The following is a 26,141-nucleotide window of genomic DNA, read 5'->3' as shown; positions in this document are numbered from 1 at the left end:
CACTGCTATATGGAGCTCAGCTCTAAAGACGAAGGGAAGCCTGGAGTCCACCAGCATATAAGCCTAACAACCAGATTATCTGATGTCACATCCTGTGGTCACACTGCTGTTCTCTTCCCCACACCACTGGACCTGCAGTGAGTGAGGGGCGCAGGCTAGAGCCGAGACAGACAGCACAGCCAGCCAGCCCGCCCTGCCGGGGAACAGGAATCCCAAACTGCAAGGCACCTGCCCAGAGTCACAGGCCTTCGTGGCAGCGGCAGGGCTGGAAACAAACCCCGAACTTCTGGTCCAGCGTGCGACCCTCCTGAGGGCGTGCATTCCCCCAAATCAATCAGGACTCGGCCTTAGCCAACATATTTTCAGAACCACATCAATCATCAAGGTAGCTAAAACAAGAGTCACTTTTCATTTGGATTGTACACTAAACTCTGAGTCAGATTCATGGATTTTCTCATTTTAGGGGGGAGGGGGTCTAGAATTGGCCCCTGTCATTCAAAACAATGCACTAAAGCGAGCCTGTCTCTTTCGAGGGCAGGGCAAGGCTCAGGCTCTTCCGGGCTCAGAGATTTCTAAGGTGGATTGTTTGTACTGAACCGCCTTACAAGTGCGGGCGCAGAGAACTAACAAGAGCACACGGAAGAAGGGGGACAATAATTCTTTCCACTCCGCCGGCTCAGGAGCCTTACAGCCTCTGTGACTGACGCCGAGCGGCAGAGCTGGGAGGTGAAGGTATGCCTGGAATCGCATTCCTGGGATTACCAGGTCCCATCAGAATGTCAATCGTTTAACTTTGCACAAATGATTTAACAGAAACCCTGTCCAGGGTGTCCACAGGGGATCGTTTCTACACGATGTCCATTTCCATTCCCACCCACTGGTTTCCTGAGGTCACTCATGTGTCCCTGGTAGTGTGTTGGGATGTGTGCTCTCCTGTCAAACATTTACACCTGCACTGCCGCCCGCGGTCAATGGTGGGCTAATATTTAACATCCAGGGATGAGGCTTATCGAAAGTGCAACCCAAAACCAACCATGAACACAGCTTGGAGTTCATGATTTGACTCCTCTGCTAAATGAGAATGTCTACACTGTGGGAGAGCAGAGTGGGGAAGGCGGAGGGAGGTCTTTTTAATTATCTTTTTTCCTTTATTGACTTTAGAGAGAGAGGGAGAAAGAGAGATAGAAACATTGATAAGAGAGAACATTGATTGGCCGTCTCCTGCATGCCCCCCACTGGGGATCGGGCCTACAACCTGGACATGTGCCCTGACCGGGAATCAAACTGGCGACCTTTTGGTGCCTGGGTCGATGCTCAACCACTGAGCCACACCAGCCGGATGTGATCGTGCGGTTCCCGGAGAGACTGCTGGACACCAATCTGTTGGTGATCATTAACGGTAATGTACTATTATTCAGAGTAAAGCTACTGAAAATTCACAATTAAATGTCTGACCTGATTTACCCAAGTTATTTCTCACCACGCTGTCTTCAGGGTAACTGGGAAACAGCACCTCCACATGGGGTGAATTTTCACCTTCTTGACCATGTCCCAATAAAGACAAGGCAGAGGGAAGAAGATTAGGAAGCAAGGGGCCCAAATACCCCACATACTTGCAACACTGATGGAAAAGAGAGCTGCAATATGACTTCTTGCCATTTCTACTTAATCTTGATAGTGTTCAAGAATCATCCCATCACCTCAGAGAAGCCTGGGCAGAGATCTACAGGGTATGTGAAAGAACCGATCTGGGAAGGCGGGGAGACATGTCCCTAACTGTGAAGAGTACTTCCCTACCTTGCTCTCTCTGCCCAATTCCCTGATGTCTCTTGTTCATAATACTTTTCCCCCTTCAACACCCAGCCCTCTCGGTTGATATTATCTTAAAAATTCCGCCCTGGCCGGTTTGGCTCAGCGGTTGGAGCGTCGGCCTGTGGTCCAGAGAGACCCGGGTTCGGTTCCCGCTGAGGGCATGTACCTCAGTTGCAGTTTGTCCCCGGCCCTGGTTGGTCGTGCGGGTGGCGGCCACTTGATGTGTCCCTTTCACGTCGATGTTTTTTTCTCTCTCTCTTCCTCTCTCTCCCTCCCGCTCTATCTGAACAAAAAATGGAAAAATGTCCTCAGGTGAGGATAAAAAAAAACAACCCACTGTGATGATGGCACACAGCGCTAGACTTCCTGCCACACCACACATTTCCCGTTGGACTTCAGAACCCGAGTTCCCGTGCAGAGGAGATTCCAGGGAACCTCCTCTCAGACACGACACCTCTGCCCTTCTCTCATCTGACTTCTCGGGCACCCAGAGGTGGCTTCTTTCGTGTGTTTCTCCTCAAACAGAGAAAATACACTGAATGAGACCAGAAAGAGTATGTGCAAAATCCCCACACTTTCCTGGGGTGCTGGATTTTCCCTTGACTGAGAACAAAGTGGGGAAGGAGGGGGAGCAGGAGACCCTCCGGGGGGATCTACAGGTACTTCTCGTGTGGCACTGCCAGGCGCTGGTGGTGTGGCATTCCCGTGCCCTCCTAACCTCTGAGGATGGGGGTCTGCAGGGCGTGATGAGTTGGACTCACGCCTGGAAATCTAGGGTGTCTGGTGGGCATGCAATGATTTTACCCTGAGGCTCGCTGGTAGAAGGAAATGTGATGTCTGGTAGTTATTGTGGCCATTCAGTGTGTATCTTGGGGTGTCTGTTTCACATACTACTGAGTAATGTGTGCTGCCTTCTTTGATCTTTTGAAAAACGGCAGGGAAGGTCGCAGCGCGTGTCTGCAGGTGCGCGTGTCCGCGCAGGGCTGGAGGGCGGCTCCACTTCCTCCCGGCAGTGTGGCTTTATCCCCGGTGATTAAGTAGCTGAGAAGGAGGCCCCAGGTCATTTATCAGCAACATAATGCCGAACAGTATTCTCCAAAAGATTTCCATCTTGGGGTCTCCAACTGTTCCAAACAAACAGCCCCACGAGAAGCCCAAGTGGCAGGTGTCATGGACTTTCTCCAGAAGCCCTGAGCTGGGGGATCTCGTCATGCTCCCCTAGCGCTGAGGAACGTGATGGTGGTCTTTCCCTCCACCAGGAATCTTAATGGAAAGCATTCCTCCGTGGTCAGGAATGCCAGAAATTCCAACGTTCACATGAGATTAATGAGATCATTATAACCAAATACGACTAACGGCCATATGGTGGGTTGAGAGGCTTCCAGGGAGGACGACCTTTGCAAAGTCCATTCAGAATGACCTACAGGGCTGGCCCAATGCTTTTCCGAATGAATCCCACCAACTGACCACCTTTCTTCTCAGCCATGAGCCATCTAAAGACTCTACTTCCCTGCTGTCCTCCGTAAGATCATTTCTACGCTCGCCTGAACATTCCAGGTTCTAGTTCTAACCCCGCAGTGAATAATCACTGATCTTGAGTTCATCATCCTCATCAGTCGAACAGGAATGACGATTTCTTTTCCAATTACTTTACTGAGCTTGCTGACACATAGAGGCAGAAGTGGTTTGGAAACTCTGAGACTCATGATAAGCAGCATGTCTGTATGATTGACTTTCGCTCATTGGTGTTCAGAGATCATCTGAACTCCACGATTTTGCCTCTGTTCTCCAGCATTTTGTGCACATATACACATCTTCAGTAAGCTATATATATATATATATTTTTAAGAGGTGGACAGCACTGCACGTGTGTATATCACCCAAGTGGGTCCCGATGTCCACACTCCGCCTCCCCGTGGCTGGGTAACTGCCCCGCCTTCTTGCACAACTCGTGATGACTGTACAAAGGCGCCCCCGGCACACAGGAGCTGTGCTACATGATGAGACCGATGCGATCTTGCCCAATTCCTCCTTCTCACCCTTTGCCAGTTTTTCGTCAGTCAAGTCACTTCATGTCTGTGTAATGATCCACTGGGGTACATGCCATTCACACCAGGCCCCCACTCCCTTCTTCCGTGGCTCCTGCTGTCTACCGCCCCTTTCATGACCCTGAGGAACCGTTTAGAGGTCACGGGCAACCGAGATGAGGATTCCGCACGGGTTGGTTTCTGGAGCTGAACATGAAAGGCCTCCCCTGGCCTTCCCTCCACTCTGCCACAGGAGCACACACGCAGCACCTGCAACAATCCCACGTGCACATGAGGATGCGGATGCTGTCAGTCGGAGGCTGATGTTTACGTTGCTTTCTTCATCCTGTGGGGCTTGATTCTGGGCTTTCCCTCGTCTTCAGAGATGAGATCGTCGGCTCATTAGCACAACTCTTGGGAGATCTTGGATAAAGCCCACTTATTTCCATTTTTGTCAAGAGGGAGGTGTTTAGACCTAAGTGGCAAGCGTGGCCCGAGGCTGATTATTTAAGCTTCAATACTATGTGAAGCCCTCAGACCAGTGTGGACATCTTGGACAAGAAAGCCAGATAAGACACCCAGCACACCTAACTCAGGGAGCTTAAGCTTTTTCTTATTTTTTAATTTTATTTCCATTTTTTTGTTTATCCTTACCCAAGGATATTTTTCCATTGATTTTTTAGATAGAGTGGAGGAGAGGGAGGGAGAGAGAGAAACATTGATGTGGGAGAGACACATTGATTGGTTGTCTCCCGCACGATCCTCACCAGGGCAGGGGATTGAACCTGCAACCCAGGTACATGCCCTTGACTGGGAATCAAACCTGAGACCCTTCGGTCCGTGGGCCGATGCTCTAACTGCTGAGCCAAACCAGCCAGAGCTAAGCTTTTTCTTTTCTGACAAGATCAGGTTGTTCTCAGTGGTACATGCAGGCACCAAACTTGGCAACTTCCCAGGACATATGTGAATCCTTGCTCCCCAAACTTGGCAATTTCCCAGGACATATGTGAATCCTTGGAACCAAATAAGAACAGTTTACTGAGCACTGACTGTGTGAGGAGTTCAGTGACCAGTCATGGAAGGTGATCATAAAAATTCACTCAGAAAAACGCTCGTGCCCACTTCTCCTCCATCCCAAAGAGGCTCATTTCCATCCGTCTTCAGATGGCGGCTATGGGTCCTGTTTCGCTCGTCATCATTGTCGGATAAGTACTGAGATCAAGAATAATTCAAATGTGATAAATATTCATAAAGAGTGAACAGCCAATTCCTTCAGGTGTGAACAGGGTTATACGGTTCAAACATGAGATGTGAAAGTGCAGTTAGTCATCTGAACAGCCCCTCACTTCACCCGACTGAAATCTTCTGAATATCAAGTTACTCCTCCAGGCACCGAATGGAGATAGCAGGTCTTTCCGTCTAAAAGTATTTCTCTGTGTGGAGAATCCTGGGGGCTGGCTCTCAGACATCTTTATTTCCCTCCGAACTTCAAGGTCTATGATCTATGGGAATCCTTCTAAAAAATTAAACAGACTCTGAAGTTTTATGACCTAGCGCTTGTTGTTTGCAACGCTATTGCAAATTATTACCGTGACTAACATTTGCCATTACTTTCGTTTTGTCGGCGGAGAACTCGGAGCAGGCAGGATTTGATCCTGTGGCCTGAAGTGGGGACAGAGCTGAGAGGAGAGTCCACGTCCACCCACGTGCTCCCGTGTAGTGTGACAAGTCGTCTGTGTCCGGGGAGGCTGACCCATGGGCCTCTCCAGTGGATGCAGGAGGCCACACGCAAAGAGGGAGAGAACCCGATGGAAGGCTTGGCAGGAGATCCCCGCTTTCTCCCGTCGCTTCCCAAGGAACACACAACACCCCCAGGCACAGTTCCGAGGAGTTTACTGGGGGACCAGACAGGTTTCTAAGTGGATCCGCCCATCCCCTGGCCGTACATGCCCGTCATCCACATGTCGACTTAGTTGAGTTGAGGCACACGAGCAGGGCTGTTGGAGCATGTGGCCATGTGGGGTGCCGGCGCCCCATTCTGTGCCCCCTGCTCCCTTCAAGCAGACAATCACAGCCCTGCTCCTCAGGGCTGCAGTCTGCTTGTCTGCTCTTTTTGTGTGAAGCAAGGGGGCTGTACAGCAGGGTAAAGAGAGAGGAACCCACTTTGGTTGTGGGTTCTAGTTCCTCCTGGTGAAGAAAGTGTGGAAGGTAAAGTGGTTTCTGCAGTTTGGGAAAAACAACAAAACAAAAACCCTTTTCTACTTCTCCGCTGCGAAAGAAGCCCAAGATTTGCTCCCTGGAGAAGAAGAACGGGAAGCTGGGATGCGGTGGCCGAAAGCACAGGGTTCCAGGGCATCTGTACCCGAATGAAGGCCACAGCCCGCCTGGGCAGGACGGGAGGAGTCTCCTCAGGAGAGAAGGGGGAGCCGCCGAGAAAGGGCGCCCCAACCCCGACATCCGGGTTTCTCACTGAAAGCAGCATCTTGCCAGTGGGCACCCACAGGCACCGCCCTCCTGAGCCCTGGGCATCAGTTAGCTTCTGTCCGCCTTACTGTCCACTGTCCATGAACAGACCAGGGTCAGCAGGTAATTAAGGAAAGTCTCTGAATGAGAGACACAGACCACAATAAATAAACCTTAAAAAAAAAAGAACTAGACAGAAGCAGAAAGGAATGAGAACATGCGTGATATTATCAGAACAGTAAGAGGACATTAGGTTCAAAGACAACATAGAATAACATATATGCATAAAAAAGAAAATCCAGATAATATGAAGTCTTAGAAATTAAAAACATGAGAGCAGCCCTGGCCAGTTTGAGTTTGCTCAGCGGTTAGAGCATCGAGGATCGGCCCACAAGTTTGATTCCCGGGCAAGGGCACGAACCTGGGTTGCAATGAGGGAGGCAACCAATCGACGTGTCTCTCTCATCTCAGTGTCTCTTTCTCTCCCCTCCCTCCCTTCTACTCTGTCTAAAAATTAATGGAAAATTAATTTCCCATTAATCCAAGTGAGGATTAACAATAACAACAAAAACATGACAGCACGGCCTGCGGTCCGGAGAAACCCGGGTTCGGTTCCCGCTAAGGGCACGTACCTCTGTTGCAGTTTGTCCCCGGCCCTGGTTGGTCGTGCGGGTGGCAGCCACTCGATGTGTCCCTTCACGTCGATGTTTCTCTCTCTCTCTCCCTTCCTCTCTCTCCCTCCCACTCTACCTGAACAAAAAATGGAAAAATATCCTCGGGTGAGGATAAAAACAAAACAAAACAAAACATGACAGCAAATGTTAAAAAGTCAGCAGAGGAGATTAAAGATAATAATGATGAAATTCCTATAAGACAGAATAAAAAGGCAGAGATAACAAATAGATGAGGTATCAAAGCAGGTAATTCTGAAGTGACACCTGTGATATCCTGAGAGGAAAGCTTTATTCTGTGTTTCCATACAGTCAAACTATCAATCAGATATGAAGGTAGAAGACTTTCAGATATGCAAACTCCCCAACTTTTTACTTCCCACAGGTACTTTCTCGGGATTGCTGCAGGGTGTTCTCCAGTGAAATAATGGTGTAAAACAAAACAAAGGAAGACTCAGGATCCAGAACACAGACAACCTACCGCAGAGCTGGGGCACAGGAGAGACAGGCCACATCCAGCCTGGAGCAAGAGGACAGAGGGTTCCACCAGGGAGGTCCCAAGAAAAACAACAAAAGGCAGTAACAACCAACACCAAAGCAAAGGAAGTGGATGTATTTGGAAATTAACATGGTCACTTAGGAATCTGTAGGAGCTTTTGGGAAAAAAATGATGGCTACGTAGAAACTAAACAAGTAACAGCAAGGCAATTCTTTACCTTTAGGTAAAACACCTGGTTATCTAAAAAAAGAATCACAACCATAGGATGCTACTTGGATCAGTCATAGTAATGTAACGCTGACGGCTGTGGCTCCTACCCAGAACTACGCTGTCACCACACTGGGAAACGGGAAAGGCAAAGTGTGGATGGTTGTATAGAAGACCTTAATCCCCACCTCTTTTTTTGTTTGTTTGTTTGGTTTTTTTTGAGGATACTTTTCCCCAAAAAGTATCACTTGAGGATACTTTTCCATTGATTTTTAGAGAGAGTGGAGGGGAGAGAGGGAGGGAGGGAGAGAGGGAGGGAGGGAGAGAGAGAAACATTAATGTGAGAGAGACACATCAGCTGGTTGCCTCCTGCATGACCCTGACAGGGCCAGGGATCGAACCTGCAACCCAGGGACATGCCCTTGACTGGACTCAAACCCAAGATCCTCCAGTCTGCGGGCCAATGCTCTAACCGCTGAGCCAAACCGGCCAGGGCTATCCCCACCTATCTTAACAGGAACTCAATAAATCTAAGACGGATAAATCCAGGAATAATGCCCTGTGCCAATTATTTAGAAATAGAGTGGTAAACACCAGGAGAATCAGCTAAAATTGTTGAAAATAGTGGGACTGGGGGTGAAGATCCTTTTCATAACAAGCCATTTAGGACCCTCCAGCTTTTAAACTGCATCACAGATTGTGTGTGGCGTGCCGTTGAGCCGGCTCCAACGCCCGGCGGCTCTGTGAGTGAGTGATGTGTAGTGTCCGGTCTCAACAGCCTTGCTCAGCTCCGTGGACTCATGCCTACAGCTCCTTTGATGGAGTCAATCCATCTCATACTCGGTCTCCCCTTTTCTTGCCGCCTTCTGTTTTTCCCAGCATTGTCTGTGTTCTATATTACTTTGATAAAAATAAATATTTATGCTGTACAAAGTGACTAAAATAGGGACTTCGAAGGAGCAGGAATAAATAGCTTATTTTATCTGAACAATTTCGACTCCAGTGTGCTGTAGGAATGATTGCCCAAGGAACAGGAAGAGAGCTGACATTAAACCTGTGCTGTGTCAGCAGAGACCTCCGCTATCAGCAGCATCTACAGGTTGTGTCTGGCCCCGCCCTCTGGCCCCAGGGCAGGGTGGGTGACACAAAGAAGGTCACAGCCAAGCTCTACACCTGGGCATGAGCCCCAGTGAGCAGTTCTCTCTCAACAGGAGCTCACAGTGTTCCTGGCACAGTGCAAGCCACCTTCATGCTTTATCTTGCTTGATTTTCTCAAGAAAGTTGTGGGTAGTCTTTTAATACTCTTGCAAAATAAAGCGGAAAGTTAATCTTGGAGACGTCCCAGAAGGGGTCCACATTTACTGCATGTACTAAGAGGCGGAGCTGGAAGGGAAGCCAAGTCTGTGGGACATCAAATCTAAACTCCTAATCACAGTCACGGTGCTACTGGAACTCCAGTGTCTCCACACGTTTACATGGGTGCACAATAGGTCACAGGTCCTTTGTCCTTGAGTGAGTCCCGTAACCTCCCTCAGATCAGTTTCCTTTCTCCGGACAGTTAAGGTGTCCCACTCAACCTCACTGGTGAGGCTCAAATAAGGTAACATGTGAACATTTTAAAAATAAACTCTAAGTGTTAATTTGTGCAAATTAAAATATTACTCTTGATGTCAGGGAGGGAAACAGGTGGTCTGTGACTCTGGTACCCTATACAGACTTCAGGACAGCCATCCCTGGGCAGTGGCATGGCCAAGCTCTAAGCCAGCGCCTGAGATGAGGTAGCTGGGGATCTGGACCGACACCACCACCCCCGTGTCCGCAGGCAGGCTCCTGCTCTGGGCACCGTGATCTTAAATGAATGCATCACCACCTTCGCTTGGCAACCTGTAATAAATATTTCGTTCTAAGGATTTATTCTTTTTTATTTCCCACGAATCCCGGAGTCCTCAGAAGTGCTGCAACTTCAGCTCCAGCTCAGCATGCGTGACTCGACTGAACCGAGCAAGCCCAAGAAGGAGATTTTCTCTGCCTTTACCCAAGTGCCTGTACACGCAGGATTTGGGGCCACGCTCTCCTTGCCTGGTTGAGTGTGGTTTCCTCAGGTCAGTGGCTTCCCAGACATTTACTGCCCACGTCTGCCACCTGGTGGACAGTGCTCACTTTTTATTTCTGACGGTTTCCAAGTGCTTTCACGTTCACTAAACAGAAACCAGCAGTTCCTCTTACAATCTGTGAGGCATGTAAGACTGGTATTCTTATTTCCACATATAATGAGAAAACAAGAGTGTGCGGAGAGGAAGTAACTTCATGTAACTACATTTAGTGACCTTTCCCTCCATTCAGCAAATTTAGTCTTGAGCACATGGGTTTGAGCCCAGTTTAAGTCCCAGCTCAGCAACTGTCACCAAATGAGGTCCTTTCACACGTGCTTTTGATAACTACCAGGCCCTCATTAGTTTGAATATTTGCATTTGGTAAAACTATTCTGTGCAATGAGTATGCTGAAGTACTCCCAGGAGAAGTGATGGCTGATACACCATTTCAACGTGTGTGTGTGAGTGGTTATGGGTTGTTGAAATCCCCCCAAACTGGGTTTGGTTAAGTGTGAAAATACAGGTAGTGGGATCTCCTCAGACTCCTTCAAATACAACCACTGCCCACTTTATAACACATGTACTTGGCTTTGAAGTTCCCCGGATGCAGGGGCGTCTCTGAGGAGAGTGTGCCCTCCAGGGCACAGGGTGGCCAAGTCAACCCCAACTGACACATTCAGTAGACATGTGACCGGAGAGAATCTCATAACCTCCCTGTGCCTCGTCTTCCTCCCAGGGACACAGGGATGAAAGCTGTATCTGTCTCACAGGCGCTGTGAGGATTCAGCACACAACTCACGGAAAGCACCCAGCACCCAGCACCCAGCACCCAGCACCCAGCGCCACTGGCCCCCTGAGCAGGTACCGTCTTCATGTTGCTAACGAGCCGAGCTGACATGTGCCAGAGGCTGCATCAGGGAAACACGGGGTGCATGCTGGGGCCAGCAGAGTGGGTGTTTACTTTAAATGTGTTTCCCTAGTAGTGGTTCTTCACCCAGGGGGTGACCTGCAAGCCCCGCTCCCCAGGGAGGGGTGTGTGCTGGGAGCACCTGTGGGCACTGGGTTCTCCAAGGAAAGGCAGCACTACAAGCATATGGGGGAATCAGACATAGTGCGAGGGACTGACCCGCGCAATTAAGAGCTGTCCCTTGAACAGACATTTCTCTAACTGAGATGTACAAATCGCCAATGAGCATATGAAAAGATGTTCAACATCACTACTTATTAGGGAAATGCAAATCAAAATCACAACGAGATACCACCTCACACCATTAGGATGGCTATAATAAAAAAGCAAAAACAAAAACAAAAGATAATGTGTTGACGAGGATGTAGAGAAGCTGGAACCTTTACCCACTGTTGGTGGGAACAGAAATTGGCGCAGTGGCTACAGCGGCTCCTCAGATGAAACACAGAATTACCCTGTGACCCAGCAACACCACTTCTGGGTACACACCCCAAACGGAAAATAGGCACTTGTACAGGTGCTTGTAAACCCATTTCACAGCAGCATTATTGACAACAGCCAAAAGCAAACCAAGTGTCCACTGGTGGACGCTGGATAAGCAGGACATGATATATCCATACAATTCAACAGTATCCAGCTTTAAAAAAGGAAGGAAATTCTGACATATGCAACAACATGGATTCACCTTGAGGACATTATACTGAGTGAAATAAGCCAGTCACAAAAGTACACATAGTGGGTGGGGCAAAAGTAGGTTTACAGTTGTGAGTATATGAAACCCAAAGGCTATTCTTGGATTATTTATTAATTATTGTATTATTTTTCATATGAGCAACTGTAAATCTACGCTTGCCCTAGCCTCTGCTGTTTGATTCCACTTATATGAGGTGCCTACAGCAGTCATGGGTACAAATTGCAACCGAGGTACATGCCCTTAATGGGAACCGAACCCGGGACTCTCCGGTCCGCAGGCCGACGCTCTAACCGCTGAACCAAACCGGCCAGGGCTTTCACGTGCATTTTAGCACAATTGAAAAAAATGTGTCCCCCGCAAAGTCCAATAGCATCCTTCTTTTTTTTTTTTTAAAATCCTCACCTGAGGATATTTTTCCATTGATTTTCTCAGAGAGGGAGAGAGAGAGAAACATTGATATGAGAGAGACACATCGACTGGCTGCCTCCTGCACAACTCCACCAGGGCTGGGGACCGAACCACAACTGAGGTACGTGCCCTTGACCAGAATCAAACCCGAGACTCACCGGTCCGCAGGCCAACACTAACCACTGAGCAAAACCGGCCAGGGCAATAGCATCTCTTTGACAGATACTGCTAGAACGTCTAAAAATGGTGAGAAACAGATGCATTGTTCGCAAGTTCATTCATACTAGCGAGACCTAAGTTGACTAGGCATCTGTCATACTTGTCTGGGTTTCCTCGCTCTGTCAGCAGCCAGGTTAAGGAGACCCTAAGAGCAGGTTAAAGAACACCTCAAGGAGCCAAAAACAGTGATGGGATCAAAAGGAGTCACATTATTAAACTGGTAGTTCTAATTTCATGGAGTTCTCATTTATTAACAGGAATTGATTGATCAGATACTCCTAGTAATCCACAAAAATCACATTAGAGGCAAGAACCTGGGATTTCCAGCTTCAAATACGTTCCTATTTCAGTGGGAAACGCTGAAGAGGAAGAGAACGTTCTTACCTTGTAGATACAGGACTTCGCATTCAGAAAGAAGAGCTCAATGGTGGCATTATCCTTTAGGTACGAAATGCTTTCTATGTAGAATCTGAAAGAGGAAAAACCGCAGATGAATCACAGAAGCACTGACCAAGCAGACGACCCACAGTGCTCTGAGCCCCGGGATTCAACACTGAGGATTAGATCTCATTCCTAACTGAACACAAGAAAAAGGCATCGTCTGTTATTTTCATACGATTTCCTTGTTGAGAACACAGGGTGTTTCAAGTCAACAGACAGTGGGTGAGGACCGTCATGCCCGACAGCCCTTACCGTGCCAAGAACTGGTCCTGCCACCAGCAGCTTCGAGTAGACTAAAACTCGACCCTCTGCTTTCTTTCTCCTTACCTGCTTTCCAATTTTTAAAATATTTTTCAATAATGTGTTACTTGCTTGTCCTAATCACTGATGAGTTGGATTTTTTTTCTTTTGGTTAATCCTCACCCAAGGATACTTTTCCATTGATTTTTACATAGAGTGGAAGATAGAGGGAGAGAGAGAAACATCAGTGTGAGAGAGACACATTGATTGGTTGCCTCCTGCACGGCCCTGACCACCAGGGCTGGAGATCCAACCTGCAACTCAGGTATGTGCCCTTAAGTGGGAACTGAACTCATGATCCTTTGATCTGCAGGCTGATGCTCTAACCACTTAACCACACTGGCCAGGGCATTTGAGTTGGATTTTTTTTTAACCCTCAGCCGAGGACATTTTTGCATTTATCTTCAGATAGAGGAGGGAGAGAGGGAGGAAGAGAGAGAAACATCAATGTGAGAGGGACACATTGAGTGGTTGCCACCCACATGACCCCAACCAGAACCGGGGACAAACTGCAACTGAGGTATGTGCCCTTAGCGGGAACCGTATCCGGGTCTCTCTGGTCCACGGGCCGACGCTCTCACTGCTGAGCCAAACCAGCCAGGGCTGAGTTGGATTTTTAGAAGATAAGTTCTCGCCCAGCCAGTGTGGCTCAGTGGTTGAGTGTCGACCTATGCACCAAGAGGTCGCCGGTTCGATTCCCAGTCAGGATACATGCCCAGGTTGTGAGCCAGGTCCCCAGTGGGGGGCATGCAGGAGGTGGTCAGGCGATGTTCTCTCTCATCGATGTTTCTCTCTCCCTCTCCCTTCTTCACTCTCTAAAAATCAATAAAGAAAAAAAGTTTTTAATAAAAAGTAAAAGATAATTTCTCCTGCATAATCAAATCAGGGGGCCCGATTTCTCTTAGAAACGTTTAGGACCTATCTTCCTGAAGGTGGTGATGTACCATCTGATTTCTGCACATCCAAGGGCTGTGATAAGCGCCACACTCCAATATTAATGCATATTAAGCCAAATGAGAATTGAAATTTTATTCAGATGGAGCTTAGAGGTTTTTTTCAAGACGAAACATGCTGAAATAATTTAAGTTTATATTATATGCAGCTCTACCCACTGACTTTTGAGTTTATTAAATTCCTTAATTAGATAAGGTCCTTGTGCTTGTCTAGGGATCAGCTGCACTGGGGAGCAGGAGCTGAGAGGGGAAGAGGAGCGGATGGACGTGCCGAGCCCCGGAGGGACGCAGCTCGCAGTGGGTGTGACAGCTCCTGGAGGGCACTGGACACCTGCCTCGTGGAGCCCGGGGACACGGTGAAGAGAAGAAACGAGTGGTACAAGGCGACGGAGAGAACCCTGGGGAAGAAGTCAAGAGGCTGGTTATCTGGTCCCAGACTATGTGGTTTAGGGTCAATCTCATAACCTCGTTGGGTTTCTTTTCCAGATTGTAAAAGGAGACAGCAGGACTCGGTCAGTGGTTCTACAGCTAAGAAATCTACTGATTTTAAGTACTAAGAACTAATTCAGATTAAAACAACAATAACAATAGCAAAAACAGCAAACCAATATTGTATAAGGCCAACAAGTCGTGTCCATAGGTCAAGGCCATGGCCCACCAGTGAGCAATCTTTTATCTACAGACTAAGTAAACAATGTGTTCTATCATTTTTCTTTCCTTTTTTCAATGTTTTTATTGATTTTTTAAAGAGAGAGAGCAACATCGACGTCAGGGAGAAGCATGGATCAGCTGCCTCCTGCACGCCCCCTACTGGGGAATCGATCCCACAATCCAGGCATGTGTCCTGACTGGGAATTGAACCAGGACCTCTCAGTCCAAGAGATGATGCTCAATCCATTGAGCCTCACCAGCTAAGCTGTTCTATCATTTTTCAAAGATGCGCAAAGGCAGTTGTAATACAATACAGATTCATTTAAATCTGTGAGTGAATCTAGAGTAACTTCAAGTATTTAGCAGATATTTTCAATCAACTGATATCAGTATAATTACCATCACGTGAGCGCCTACAGAATCTTTGGAAATTACATGGCCCCACTCTTGCAAAGCCTGGGAATGAAAAGGCTGGCTGATCTTCAACCCCCACTCCAACCCCCAGAAAAGTAAATAAATGAAAGAATGAATGAAAGCATCTGCCTCCTGGAGCAGGGACTATATATAGGACACGGGCGCCTCCATGCAGCGGTTGCCGAGGAACCATCAGGTTGTATAACTTTCAGTTTTCTAACACTGGTGACTTGCAATGCAGTAGCAAATTGTACATCGCAAAGCAAAATAAGTTAAATTTGACTTAATTGAAATCTATGTGCACTGTAAAGGGCTTTTGGAGAGGGGCCATCAGAAAAACACAATGAAAAAGGAAGAAAAGGAGAAAAGGAGGGAGGGAGAGAGGGGGAAACCCAGGGAAATGAAGGGAAAGGAGGGGAGGGGAGGAGGGAGAGGGTGACAAAGCCTTGGGCCCCACTCTCGAAGGTTCAGAACAATGCCATGGCTGGGCCACTTGCGGCTGTGGCCTATCACAGATGAAACTTGCTTTGTTCAGGCCCCCAAACAATCCTCCACACCCCAACTCACTCCTGCTCCCTTCGGCCTTGCTCAGGGTCACCGCACTTTATCTGGTGCCACTGACTCTCCCCACAGAGAGCTCCTCCCCCGGCCACCGGGACACCTGTGCCTGTGGTGGTGTCTGTCCTGGGACGTCTTAGTAGCTGCTGCGGTCACTCCTGTCACAGGGCATCTCCACCACCCCGCGGAGCCTGGCACGACACTGCTGCCCGGGAAGGAAACCGAACTCTCAGCTGCTCTCTCCACTCGCGCTGGCTGGAGTTCTCACCGGCAGTGAAATGGGCAACGAAGGCCGTGCAGGAGGGAGGGGAAACACCCGGATCCCAGACATCACAAAGTCCTAGGTGCGGGTTTTATATTCCACATCCAGCCCTGCCCTTGCTGGTAACAGGGAAAGGCCTTTGAACCAAGCTGCTGGTTCCTTTGACTCCTCAAGCCAGAGTCACAGCAGAGGCGTCTTCAGTTCGACAGTGAGCTCTGTGATAACAATTCTGAGTCTAAACCTGTGGGGTCTGAAGTAACTCCACTGTCACAGCAACGCCTTATGTCTTTATTGCATTTGTTTTCATTCTTGAGAATTTAGGAGTGAAGACATTCTGTCTCTCCAGTCCCAATTTTCTCAGCAGTCTATTGGGGAAACAATTCCCTTTTCAACTCTCTAATAATGGAAAGCTGCAAAGAGATGACAAATTATACTTTTTTTGTTTTGCAACAGCATCCATTTCCACCGAGTTCTGTTGTCTGTCTGTCCAAGAGGCAGGAAGGTAGAGGAAATAACACGCATATTCTCACACGAAAAGAAAAACTCACCTCCTCTTGGCAGAAACTGTAAACCAGTTTCCTGTTAACCTTTATCACCAAGAAACAGCCTGGAAGCCCTGTGAGTCCCGGGCCTACCACATTCCTCTTCTGTAACCTCGGATATTTGACTCAACTTGAACTTCCTGTCTGTGCTAGGGGATTGGTGAGCCAAACGTGTCTGGAGAAAAACAGCCCTCAGACATCTCGGCTCATGCACCGAGGCCATGTACGGAGGAGAAGTAAGTTCTGGGGGTTTCAGTTCGAAGTTGAGATTTTCGATTTTCTTGCTTTTAACCAGTTGTTTTTCCCTTTTCCTGCAAGCCTTGTCAGCGGTACTCCTTCTCAGCAGCAGGTGGCGATGTTGCATTTCTTGAACTACCAGTGTGGGGCTTCCTCACCCACCCAGTCCACACTGAAAACTCCAGGTCTCTGGACAAACCCCCCAACGTGAGTGATTATTTTGTAGAGTCAGCGTCCAAATGGACAATTCCAGGTCTGGTTCTGTAACAACCATGGATTAATACTGACATCTGGGGCCTCACTAACTCTGGAGAGCCTGCCCCCCAACATTAACCAAATCCTAGAGATATTCAAGGACTCACCTGGGAACATGCCTTTCAGCTGCAGACCACCCAATCCACGGCCCACCTACCTTTCCTGTCTCCTCCCAGGGCTCTCGCTCAGGGCCACTATCCACCTACCCTAGTCACCCCAGGGCCAGGAACCAACAACGTGGGACAGCCCCTCTGCCCACAAGTCCTCTGAAATTATTCCAAGTGGCCAATCCTCACCCATTCCTTCCACAGAAACAATACAGGCTCTTGCGCCCAGTTCCCCGTCCTCTGCCTGCTGACAGCCTGGTGCCCCGGGCAGCCCCGCCTGGCCTGGGGTGCCCTCTCCTCTTGGGAACTGCTCGTAGCCAACCGTTATCAACAGCAGCTGTGTCCTGATCCCTTGGCCTCACTGTAGCTCAATCATAATGAAACCTACCCTTGAACAGGTTCTTCAGCAGCTTCCGCAGGACTGGATCTTAGGGCTGCTTTTCTGAGGCAAAGGGAACAGTGTTGGGGCCAAGGGCACACCTGGCCAACAGTGCTCTTTGGGTGCCATGAGCAATGTCACCCAAAGCCTGTGCCAGGTGACCCCAAGCCACGCATACTTGATCACACTGTCTGAGGGAGGAATACATACGTGGAGTCGTTATTTGCGTACAGTAAATACACAAGAGGCCCTGAAGCCTTCGGCTGGAGGAAGCCTCCGAATGAGGTGAACTGAACACCGTCCAGCAGATGACGTCAGCCGGGCTCCCCGCCTGGCCCCTCGCTCCTCCTCTTCCCTCTCACTTGGCACTTGGGAATCACTGACCATTTATAGCAAGTGTTAATTAAATGGACCCGTGATTTCATTTTGTAATGAACAGAAATGCCACATTTGGAATGCCGACTTTTGGGAGCAAAAAGGAGTAATCATGATGGGAAGGGTAGTGGAGACCGCTGTGAGTTTCTGCGGCCAACTGTCTCTGCTGATGAGAATGTCAACGGCACTGAAATCTTAACTGGGACACCCAGCCGAGAGCTAGCAAGTTCTGATTAACGGACACATCCCTTCAGACCCATGTTCCTGCGAGTGACAGAAATAGTAACTGGTGTCCCAGCAGTCCAGTCAGGAAAGACACCAACAGTCAGAGCCTGAACTGGCTGAAAATCCCCTCTCTGAATTAAAGCTCCTCTTTTTCATTTTATATTTCTATTGCCCACTTCAGATTATTGCTTGTGCAAGTCCACATTTGAGAAGACAAATCTCATCCCTATTTACTTTCCTACGACAGTACAGATGACCAGAGATCCAGGGACACTTGGCTGGAGAACACACAATTAAAGGGATAGCCCAGATACGGGGGAAGCATTCTGAACACAAACTTGTGTCTATAAAAAGACAGAGAGCCCTGTCTGGAGGGCTCAGTTGGTTGGAGTGTCGTCCTGTACACCAAAAGGTTGCAGGATTGATCCCCGTCGGGTGCCAATGGGAGGCAATAGATCAGTGTGTCTCTCACATGGGTATTTCTCTCTCTCTCTCTCCCTCTCTCTAAAAATCAATTATTAAAAAACATATCCTTGCCCTGGCCGGTTTGGCTCAGCGGTTAGAGCATCGGCCTGCGGTCCAGAGAGACCCGGGTTCGGTTCCCGCTAAGGGCATGTACCTCGGTTGTAGTTTGTCCCCGGCCCTGGTTGGGTCGTGTGGGCAACAGCCACTCGATGTGTCCCTTTCACATCGATGTTTCTTTCTCTCTCTCTCTCTCTCTCTCTCTCTCCCTCCCACTCTATCTGAACAAAAAATGGAAAAATGTCCTTGGGTGAGGATAAAAAAAATAAAAAAACATCCTTGGGTGAGGATTTAAAAAATTTAAAGACAGAGAGACTTCTTTAAGTGAGTTGGTAAATTTTCCTTGTTTTTTTCTTGACCTGTTTCTTAAGCCTGCTCTCAGAGGGTCATTATTCTCCTGTCTGGGAGCTCGCCTCACAGCACTAAACAAAGGTCTTTCCATCACTGGGCTGCTTGCAGACAGTGTGAGAGGTAAGGGGTGGGGAAGATGAGGCTGGGCAGGCATGAGAAGTCACATCGCATAGGACATGCCAAGGATGTCCTCAGTGGGACAGAGGGAGTCCAAGAAAATGATGAATAGGGGACAGATGAAATTTCTGGAAAGATGCTCCATGGCAACATAGAGGAGAGATGGCAAGGGGCCAAGACCAGACACAGAGATGAGCTCGGAGATCTCAGAACCAGGGAGGCTTGTGAAGGCCTGATTACAGCCATGGAGAGGGAGGGATGAGTGTGAGAACTGGTCACAATGCAGACACACAGGAACTAGTAACTGACGTAGAGAAGGGAGCAGGTGGGGGGGAACAGGGGGGGAGAGCAGGGGGCATCAAGGTCGATGCCCACGTTTCCGGCTTGGGGGCTGGGTGGGCGGCAGTACCAATGACAGACAAGGAGGTGCCACAGAAAGAAGAGTAAGTCTGGGGGCAGAGAGCTGACATCCTCTGATTCAGGCAGAGACGCGCCTGTGCAATTTGGGTCCCAGAGATTTCCACTGACCATGGGTGGTGGGACCAATGCTAGACGGCCACAAAGCGTGGGCTCTGTGGGATGGGGGGAGGGAGGCCACAGGTGCTGTGAACAGAAGGGGGGGCAGAGGTGGTGGCAGGGGGAGGAAGAACAGGGAGGGAATTATTCTGTTGTGGGGGGAGCACGGTGGCTGAGGAGGGAAGCGATCCACAAAGCAGCAGCGGCTGAGGACGGGGGAAGAGCGAGGAGATGAGGGGGCAGGCTCTCTGAAGTGGTGGAAGGGCTGGAGCACACGGGCACCGGCCAGCCTCGGGTGATGGGCCCCGGTCCCTCTTCCTCTTCCATGCCTGCGTGCAGTGGGGGGGGGGGGGGGGCAGATACAATTAAGTTTGTGGATGAGGGCACAGAAAGCTGATGGAGTTGACTTGTGCTAGTTTTGGTTTTCTTTGCAAAATCATAAGCAATGTTGCTGTTCGAAGCAAAGGGTGTGAGCTTCTGGAGTCTGCAGCAGGAGGGAAGGAAACCACTGGGGTGTGCAGAGACCCTTAGCAGGCGCCCGAACTGAACAGAACTGGCTAGAAAAACTGATCTCTGTGAGACTGGCCTGTCAGTCATGCGCCAACAAGCAGTTGTGCGATTTCCCATCCCCACTACACTCGGCAGCTCAGGAATAGAAATAAAAGTGTGTGATTGGATTGATCCAACCCTACTGGTTGTGTGCATATCTGCATATGTGCGTACACATGAATGTGCGTGTGCACACATGTAGGTGCATGTACCAAGCAGCAGGGGGAGGGGCGGTCCAGGGTAAGGGAGTGGTTGCAATGGTCCACAGCTGGGTTTGGGCTGAACTGGCAAAGAGATGGTGACAGGCATGGCTGACAGGGCCTTAGAGGTTGGGGAAATGCATGTATGCCGTCCCCCTCTATGTGGAGTTTCCAGCAGGACGAAGCTGTGACGGTGGCTGGGTTTCCCCTTCAGGGGTGCTCTGAGCCTGGGATGTCAGGCCTGGGACCGGTGCTCTCCACGCGCCTCTCCCCAGGGCTGGGAGCATCTGCTCTTGTCAGATCTCCGCAGATGGACGCTGGTTCTGCAGCCAAGGCCAAGTGCGAAATGCGAGATGAGCCCAGGTCGTGGATCCTGCCTTGGGTGCCTCTGGCCCTGTCTGCAAAGGGAGGGACCACGGCAGTCTCGGATGAACAATCACAGTGTCACCTGTCACTGATGAGGCAGGCCACATGGCGAATGGGGGAGGGAGGGCATGAGGACTGGAGGCAGATGTAACTGAACAGATGCCATAAAGACCAGTCATGCTGGGGGAGAATTTACCTGACACTCTTGGGCACCCACCTCCTATCTTTAATTAGCAATAGCAAATAATACCTGCTTCAAGGGTTGTTGTGAGGATAACAGTCACCCTGAATAATGGAGAGTTCGCGTCTCTCTGACCTGGTTCCCTTTTAGGTGGTTATTAAGACCCAGAAGCCACCGTGATCATTCCTGGAGGTCTGACTGAGGGGCTGGAGGGAGCAGGTTCCTTGTAGGCTGTCTCATGGGCCGATGCAGGCGGGTTCTTAGATCCCCGTCCTGCTATTTGGAGAGTGTCCTCTGGTGTGACACCAGCATGAGGCCCTCGAGGACCAAACGCTTGCTACAAGGATTTACTCTGGCTTCGAGGCTGAAGCAGAATTCTCCGAGTTCAAATTCACCTCGGGTCTCATTTTTCCTATTCGGTTGAATGGAGGCAGTAATTCTGCTCTCACCCTCACAGATGTTTTGTTTTTGAACATGCCTGCCAGAGTAAGAATGTATAAACGTCCAATAACAAATCAGGCTGGGATGGCAGCCCAAACTCAGTGACACAGGGTTAATATTTCCCCCTCGGTGAATTCCTAAAACTTGGCTCTAAGGCGGTCGATATTTTCCACGGTCTTTTATCAGGTGGTTTCACTCCCCTCTCCCACAAAGGCTAACTGTGCACGTGTTAAACAGATGTCATATGGAGATGTTTAAACAAAAGCAGAGCGGCTACAAGGAACTGGAGAGTGAGGCTGCTTTGCAGGGCGAGTGAGGCAGGCTGGAACGCCCCTGAGGAAGGCCAGCGCCCCGCACAGGAAGGGCGCTCAGCTGGACGGACACCCTCGTGTGAACTGTGGCTTATTCCAGGTCTGCGTCTTTTAGGAAGATAATTTATCATACCAGACCTTTGCAGAAAACAGCCTTGGGCATTCCTAGAAAGGCACTGAGTGGTAAGTTGGGAATGGTTCCCAGACCGAACAGCAAGGTAAACATGCTGAATTCACCTCCATGGAGCGCCTGCCTCCTCTCCCAGGAAAACAAACTATTGCCGTTTTGCTCCTGTGCTGCTCAACTAGCTGGAAAGTGGGGACTCAGGGTCATGGGGGTTCTGGGAGCCAGGGTCCCCGTGACTGGTGCCCAGGTGACACCTACCCCGGGAGGTGGCTGCAATAGATCAAGTGACAGAAGATAAGGAGAGGGCAGGGCAGAGAGATTTTGAGAACTAATGCACATAAGAACTTGAAGAAGAAGAAAGATTTCCAGACTGAGAGCCTAAATGAGCAGAAAAAGATGCACAGATTTGAAGGGACCACCGAAGATTTGGGGAGGTGGGAGTGGGTGGGAAGACAATGAATTTGACTTTGGACCTGCTGAGTTTCAAGCTCTCAGGTGGCTGGAGGTGGCTGCAAACAGGAACCCGAGGCTCCCCAGAAAGAACTGCTTTTGCGAGGAGCTGGAGGAGCCCTGCCTGCAGCCACACCGTTCGCAGTCTGTCTCCGTTGTCGGCGCCGGCCCTGCCTCTGCAGCGTCCTCTGCGTGTCCGGTCTCACAGACTGAAGTCAGCGCGCAGTGATTTGGAATCATCTGCATATGCTCAGGGACAACCCCTTCTAATGGGCCCCTCATGGCGCCCAAGCTTTCCTCCAAGGCTTGGTTCCCCCAACTCACAGGTGACGCGGCTCATCACAGACTCCCGAGAAAGAGACCCAGCGTGCCAGTAGCCCGGGATTTCCTCTTCGGGGTGAGTGTTGTTGAAAAGCCCCGGGAAGGGGAGACAGCCGAATGCATGGCAAGTGTGCTCCGCTACCTTCCCTTGCAGGTTACTCTGCTTTGTAAGGTTACTGTTCCATTTATCTGAGAAAATGTAGACACCGTTCAAGAGAACGTGACATCGAAATCGTGCCCATCGGTGATGAAAATGGCTAAGATTAGCTCTGATATGTTCACAGCTGTTAAACAAATCGAAAAGGCATTAAATGTGAGTTTAAGCTTACCCCACCAGCTGTGATAAAGAACACACACCTGCCTGTTAAATGGAGCCCTTCACTCTGATTTTAGGCCCTACTAACGCCTCCTGTGGTATCAGGATGGTCACATCCAAAACTGCTTCTTTAAGGACTGAACGGTAAGCCACGAGGTCTTGCTCTTGAACTTGTGTTCCCATGTTTTAAAGGAGCTGGGTCCACATAGTGGGTGGAAGGACTAGTGTTCCCTGGTATTCGCGCTACAAGTCTCTGCAACTGTCTCAGTGAAGGTTCTCGACAGAAACCCTAGGAAGCCGGAAGGTCCTGGCTCCACGACGGGCTCAGAGTCTGGTTCTGCCTATGATTTGTACTTTCCCAGAACCCGCGACATGACCCTTTCTGGCTTCACACAACTGCTGACCAACACGATCAGTCTGGTCGACTTTCTAAGACTGTTGCAAATATTAACTACAAGAAGCAAATCTAGTTCTCTTTAGTCCCCAAATAAAGCTTCCAATAGATTAGTGAACAGAAAATTCCCCTTGTTTCTGATATTTTATTATGCCATCTAGCCCATTACCAGGAAATGCACTGATCTGTGGCTCACAGCTGGGGTTCGACTACTCCTGTCTGGAATGAACTGGTCCGTTTCACTTGTGATAGAAGGAAAGACTAGACGAGCTTTACTTACGTAGCTTCACATGGCCACCAACACAGAACCCGAGAGTGTGGATTGTAAGAGACTCAGCTTAGTTTGAGATATATGCCCCCCTCAAAAAAGGCGAAAAAAAAAACAACTCTTTTCTTTATTCCACACAAGTGCAAGAGCACAAACACGTCATGCACACACTCACACCCTGTGTTTATATCTACTGAACATGCAGCTACGCAGTGACCTCTTCCTGGTAATGAACCAAGACCAACTTGATTTTCCTTTCTTTTGATCACTCTGCCCTTCCAGACTTTTCTGAAAAAAGAGAAAAAAAAGAAGCAAAAGAGCAGATCCCAGGTGCACATACCTGACACAGAAGTACAGAACCACTGGTCCTGACTTTTTGGGAAAGTCGTGTTCCAATACTCGGCGATCGAGCTGAAGCCAGTTTAAGTGTCCCCTGAGGAAAACAGAGACAAGCGGATTAGGGCTGTGGATCCTGCGGACGTTTCTCGTCGCAAAGGTGTGTGTGCAGCAGCTGGGCTGGATCGCAGGTAGACGGGGACCTCTGCCTCACTGTCAGGTTTTCAACATCTGAAGAACCCAGGAGTGATCTGGGGAACAGAGCCTGAGTGGGAGGTGCTGCGCGACCGGCAGGAGGAAAGTGACCCCCAGAAAGTCAGGGGTCAGAGGTCTGCTGTCCATTTCTCAGACTGCACTAAAATCGAAACGTAATCATGCTTTCTCTCATCCCGAATTCCCTTCCCACCGTGCGGCGCGCGGCCTTTCTTCCTGAAGGGCTCAGAACACACTTTAGAAACATGTCACCAACCTTTGCGCCATCTTGCTAGAAGCAGATGGGCCGAACCACCAAAAACAGACAGTTTCTTAAAAAATTAAACTTACATTTGCCGTATGACCTAGCCATTCTTCTCCTAGGTGTGTACCCAAGAGAAATTAATGCATATGGCCGTGCAAAGACTTTTACACACGGGTGTTCGGTGACACGCTGTTTTTCATAGCTCAAAGCGTGAACAACCCAAATGTTTGTCAACAAGGGGAATGTATAAACATATTATAACATAATTACATAATGGAATACTATGCAGCAATAAAGACAATGCTATTGAGATACACAGCAACACAGGTGAATCTCAAAATAATTATGCTGAGTAAAAGAAGCCAGACAAACGAAGGTACCAACTGTATGACTCCTTTTAGATGACACTTTAATCTACAATGACAAATTAACTACAATGACAGAAAGCATCAGTGATTGCCTGGGGGGTGGTTGAGAGGAAGGAATTAAGAAAATTTGGGGAGAGTGATGGATTGTGTGTTCATTATCTTGATGGTGGGGGTGGTTTATTGGTGCACATGTGTTAAAACTTACCAAACTGCACACTCTAATATGTGTCGTTCACTGTACGTCAGTTACACCTCATTAAAGCTATTTTATGTTTTGTTTCGTTTTTTTGTTAATCCTCACCTGAGGATATTTTTCCACTGATTTTCAGATAGAGTGGAAGGGAGGGAGAGAGAGAAAGAGAGACAGACATCGACTGGTTGCCTCCCACATGACCCCAACTGGGCTGGGATTGAACCTGCAACCCAGGTACACGCCCTTGACTGGGAACTGAACCCATGACCCTTCGGTGCTCGGGACGACGCTCTAATCACTGAGCAACACAGGCCAGGGCTCATTAAAGCTATTTTAAACAGTGAACCACAGAGATATTTGTTATACAAATGGAGTGACTTATGTATTTCTTCCTCCCCCTCCCTCCATCTCTTTTTTCTCTTCATAAATGTCAACTGACCACCTTCTCTGAAAAAGGGTCTAGAGAAGCAGCAAGGAGCAAAATAAACACAGTCCCTTTTCCCCTCAAGCTTATATGTTTATAAGAGATACTCAACCACTATTCCCACAATTAATTACATAATAACTAATAGTATTAGGACCATGAGTTATGAGAACATATAAGGGGTCTGATCTGGTTTGGGGGTCTGAGAAGCACAGCCTGGTGTTTGAGTGAGATTTGAAGAATGATAAGAGTTGACTCAGCAAAGAGCAAGGGGAACCACTTTCCAAGCAGAAGGATCAGCATGTGCAAAGGCCCTGAGGTGTCCTATGAGTAGAAAGTGATAAGGCTAGAGAGGGGCAGGGATCAGCTACTGGAGCCTTGGAGGCCACGATGAGGAGGCTGGTCTTTGATGGATGAGGCAAAGACATATCAGAAGTATGAGCAGAGAAATCTATCCATTTTTCCCTTCTCCTCACCCAATCTGTCCATCATCCTGGAGGACTCAGAGCCCTATCGTCACCTTTACTTAGTAAACGCACACTGAACAGACACAAGTGACTCTGGTGTGTGACACCGATGCTCAGGATGCACAGACGTGTGTGGAGGCTGGCGCCTGTTCTGCGGAGGACGAGGGCACAGCTCTGCACTGCCCAGCTCGGTGTGGCTCCTCCAAGCTCAAGCTGGCCTCCAGAAAGGAAAGGGGCTTCAAGCTCCATCTGAAGAATTCTTTTAAACTGTACCCTTTGCACACACACACAAATCTCTCACTTCAGCCCACACCTGTGGTCTAGAGATGATATTTGGATCTGCCTCTTTTTCCTCCTTTGGGATCTCCATCTGGAAAAACATTCTTTCTATAAACTTTATTTTCATTTTTGGTTACTCTTCTCTGAATATAGTAAGGATGAAAAATAACAGGAAAAAAAAGACTTTTAAGTAAAAGGACTGAACCAGCTTCTTCCAGGAAAGTGGGATACATCCCCAGCCAATGAGAACACAGACCAGGAGAGAAAGGCGGGGGTGCTAACTTCGTTTCTGGTCATACCGAAATGGTGACCTCTGAGCCTTGGCTCACGCTGTTCCCTCTACCTAGAATGTTGTTCCTCTCCTTCATCACCCAGTAAAGTCTGACCCATAATTTAAGGCCCAGCTCTCCTGTGCCTCCTCCAGAAGG

The 26,141-nt window shown here is 48.9% G+C and overlaps 1 protein-coding gene across 3 annotated transcripts in view; it reads right to left on the bottom strand.

Moving 5' to 3' along the window:
• The window catches only part of FRMD4A (FERM domain containing 4A), a 227,492-nt gene that overhangs the window by 121,343 nt on the left and 80,008 nt on the right, over window positions 1-26,141 (bottom strand). For all 3 annotated transcript variants that reach the window (XM_036281184.1, XM_036281185.1, XM_036281186.1), the window contains 2 exons: window positions 23,530-23,622; window positions 12,445-12,529 (listed from right to left, as the gene is read on the bottom strand). In XM_036281184.1, the coding sequence (XP_036137077.1) occupies window positions 12,445-12,529; window positions 23,530-23,622 (178 nt within the window). The remainder of the gene's footprint in view (window positions 1-12,444; window positions 12,530-23,529; window positions 23,623-26,141) is intronic.

The sequence above is a fragment of the Molossus molossus genome, unplaced genomic scaffold (assembly GCF_014108415.1).
Source record: "Molossus molossus isolate mMolMol1 unplaced genomic scaffold, mMolMol1.p scaffold_m16_p_32, whole genome shotgun sequence".
NCBI classification, from domain to species: Eukaryota; Metazoa; Chordata; class Mammalia; order Chiroptera; family Molossidae; genus Molossus; species Molossus molossus.
Note: the sequence above shows the minus strand (reverse complement) of the source record. Positions and strands in the feature narration are given on the sequence as shown.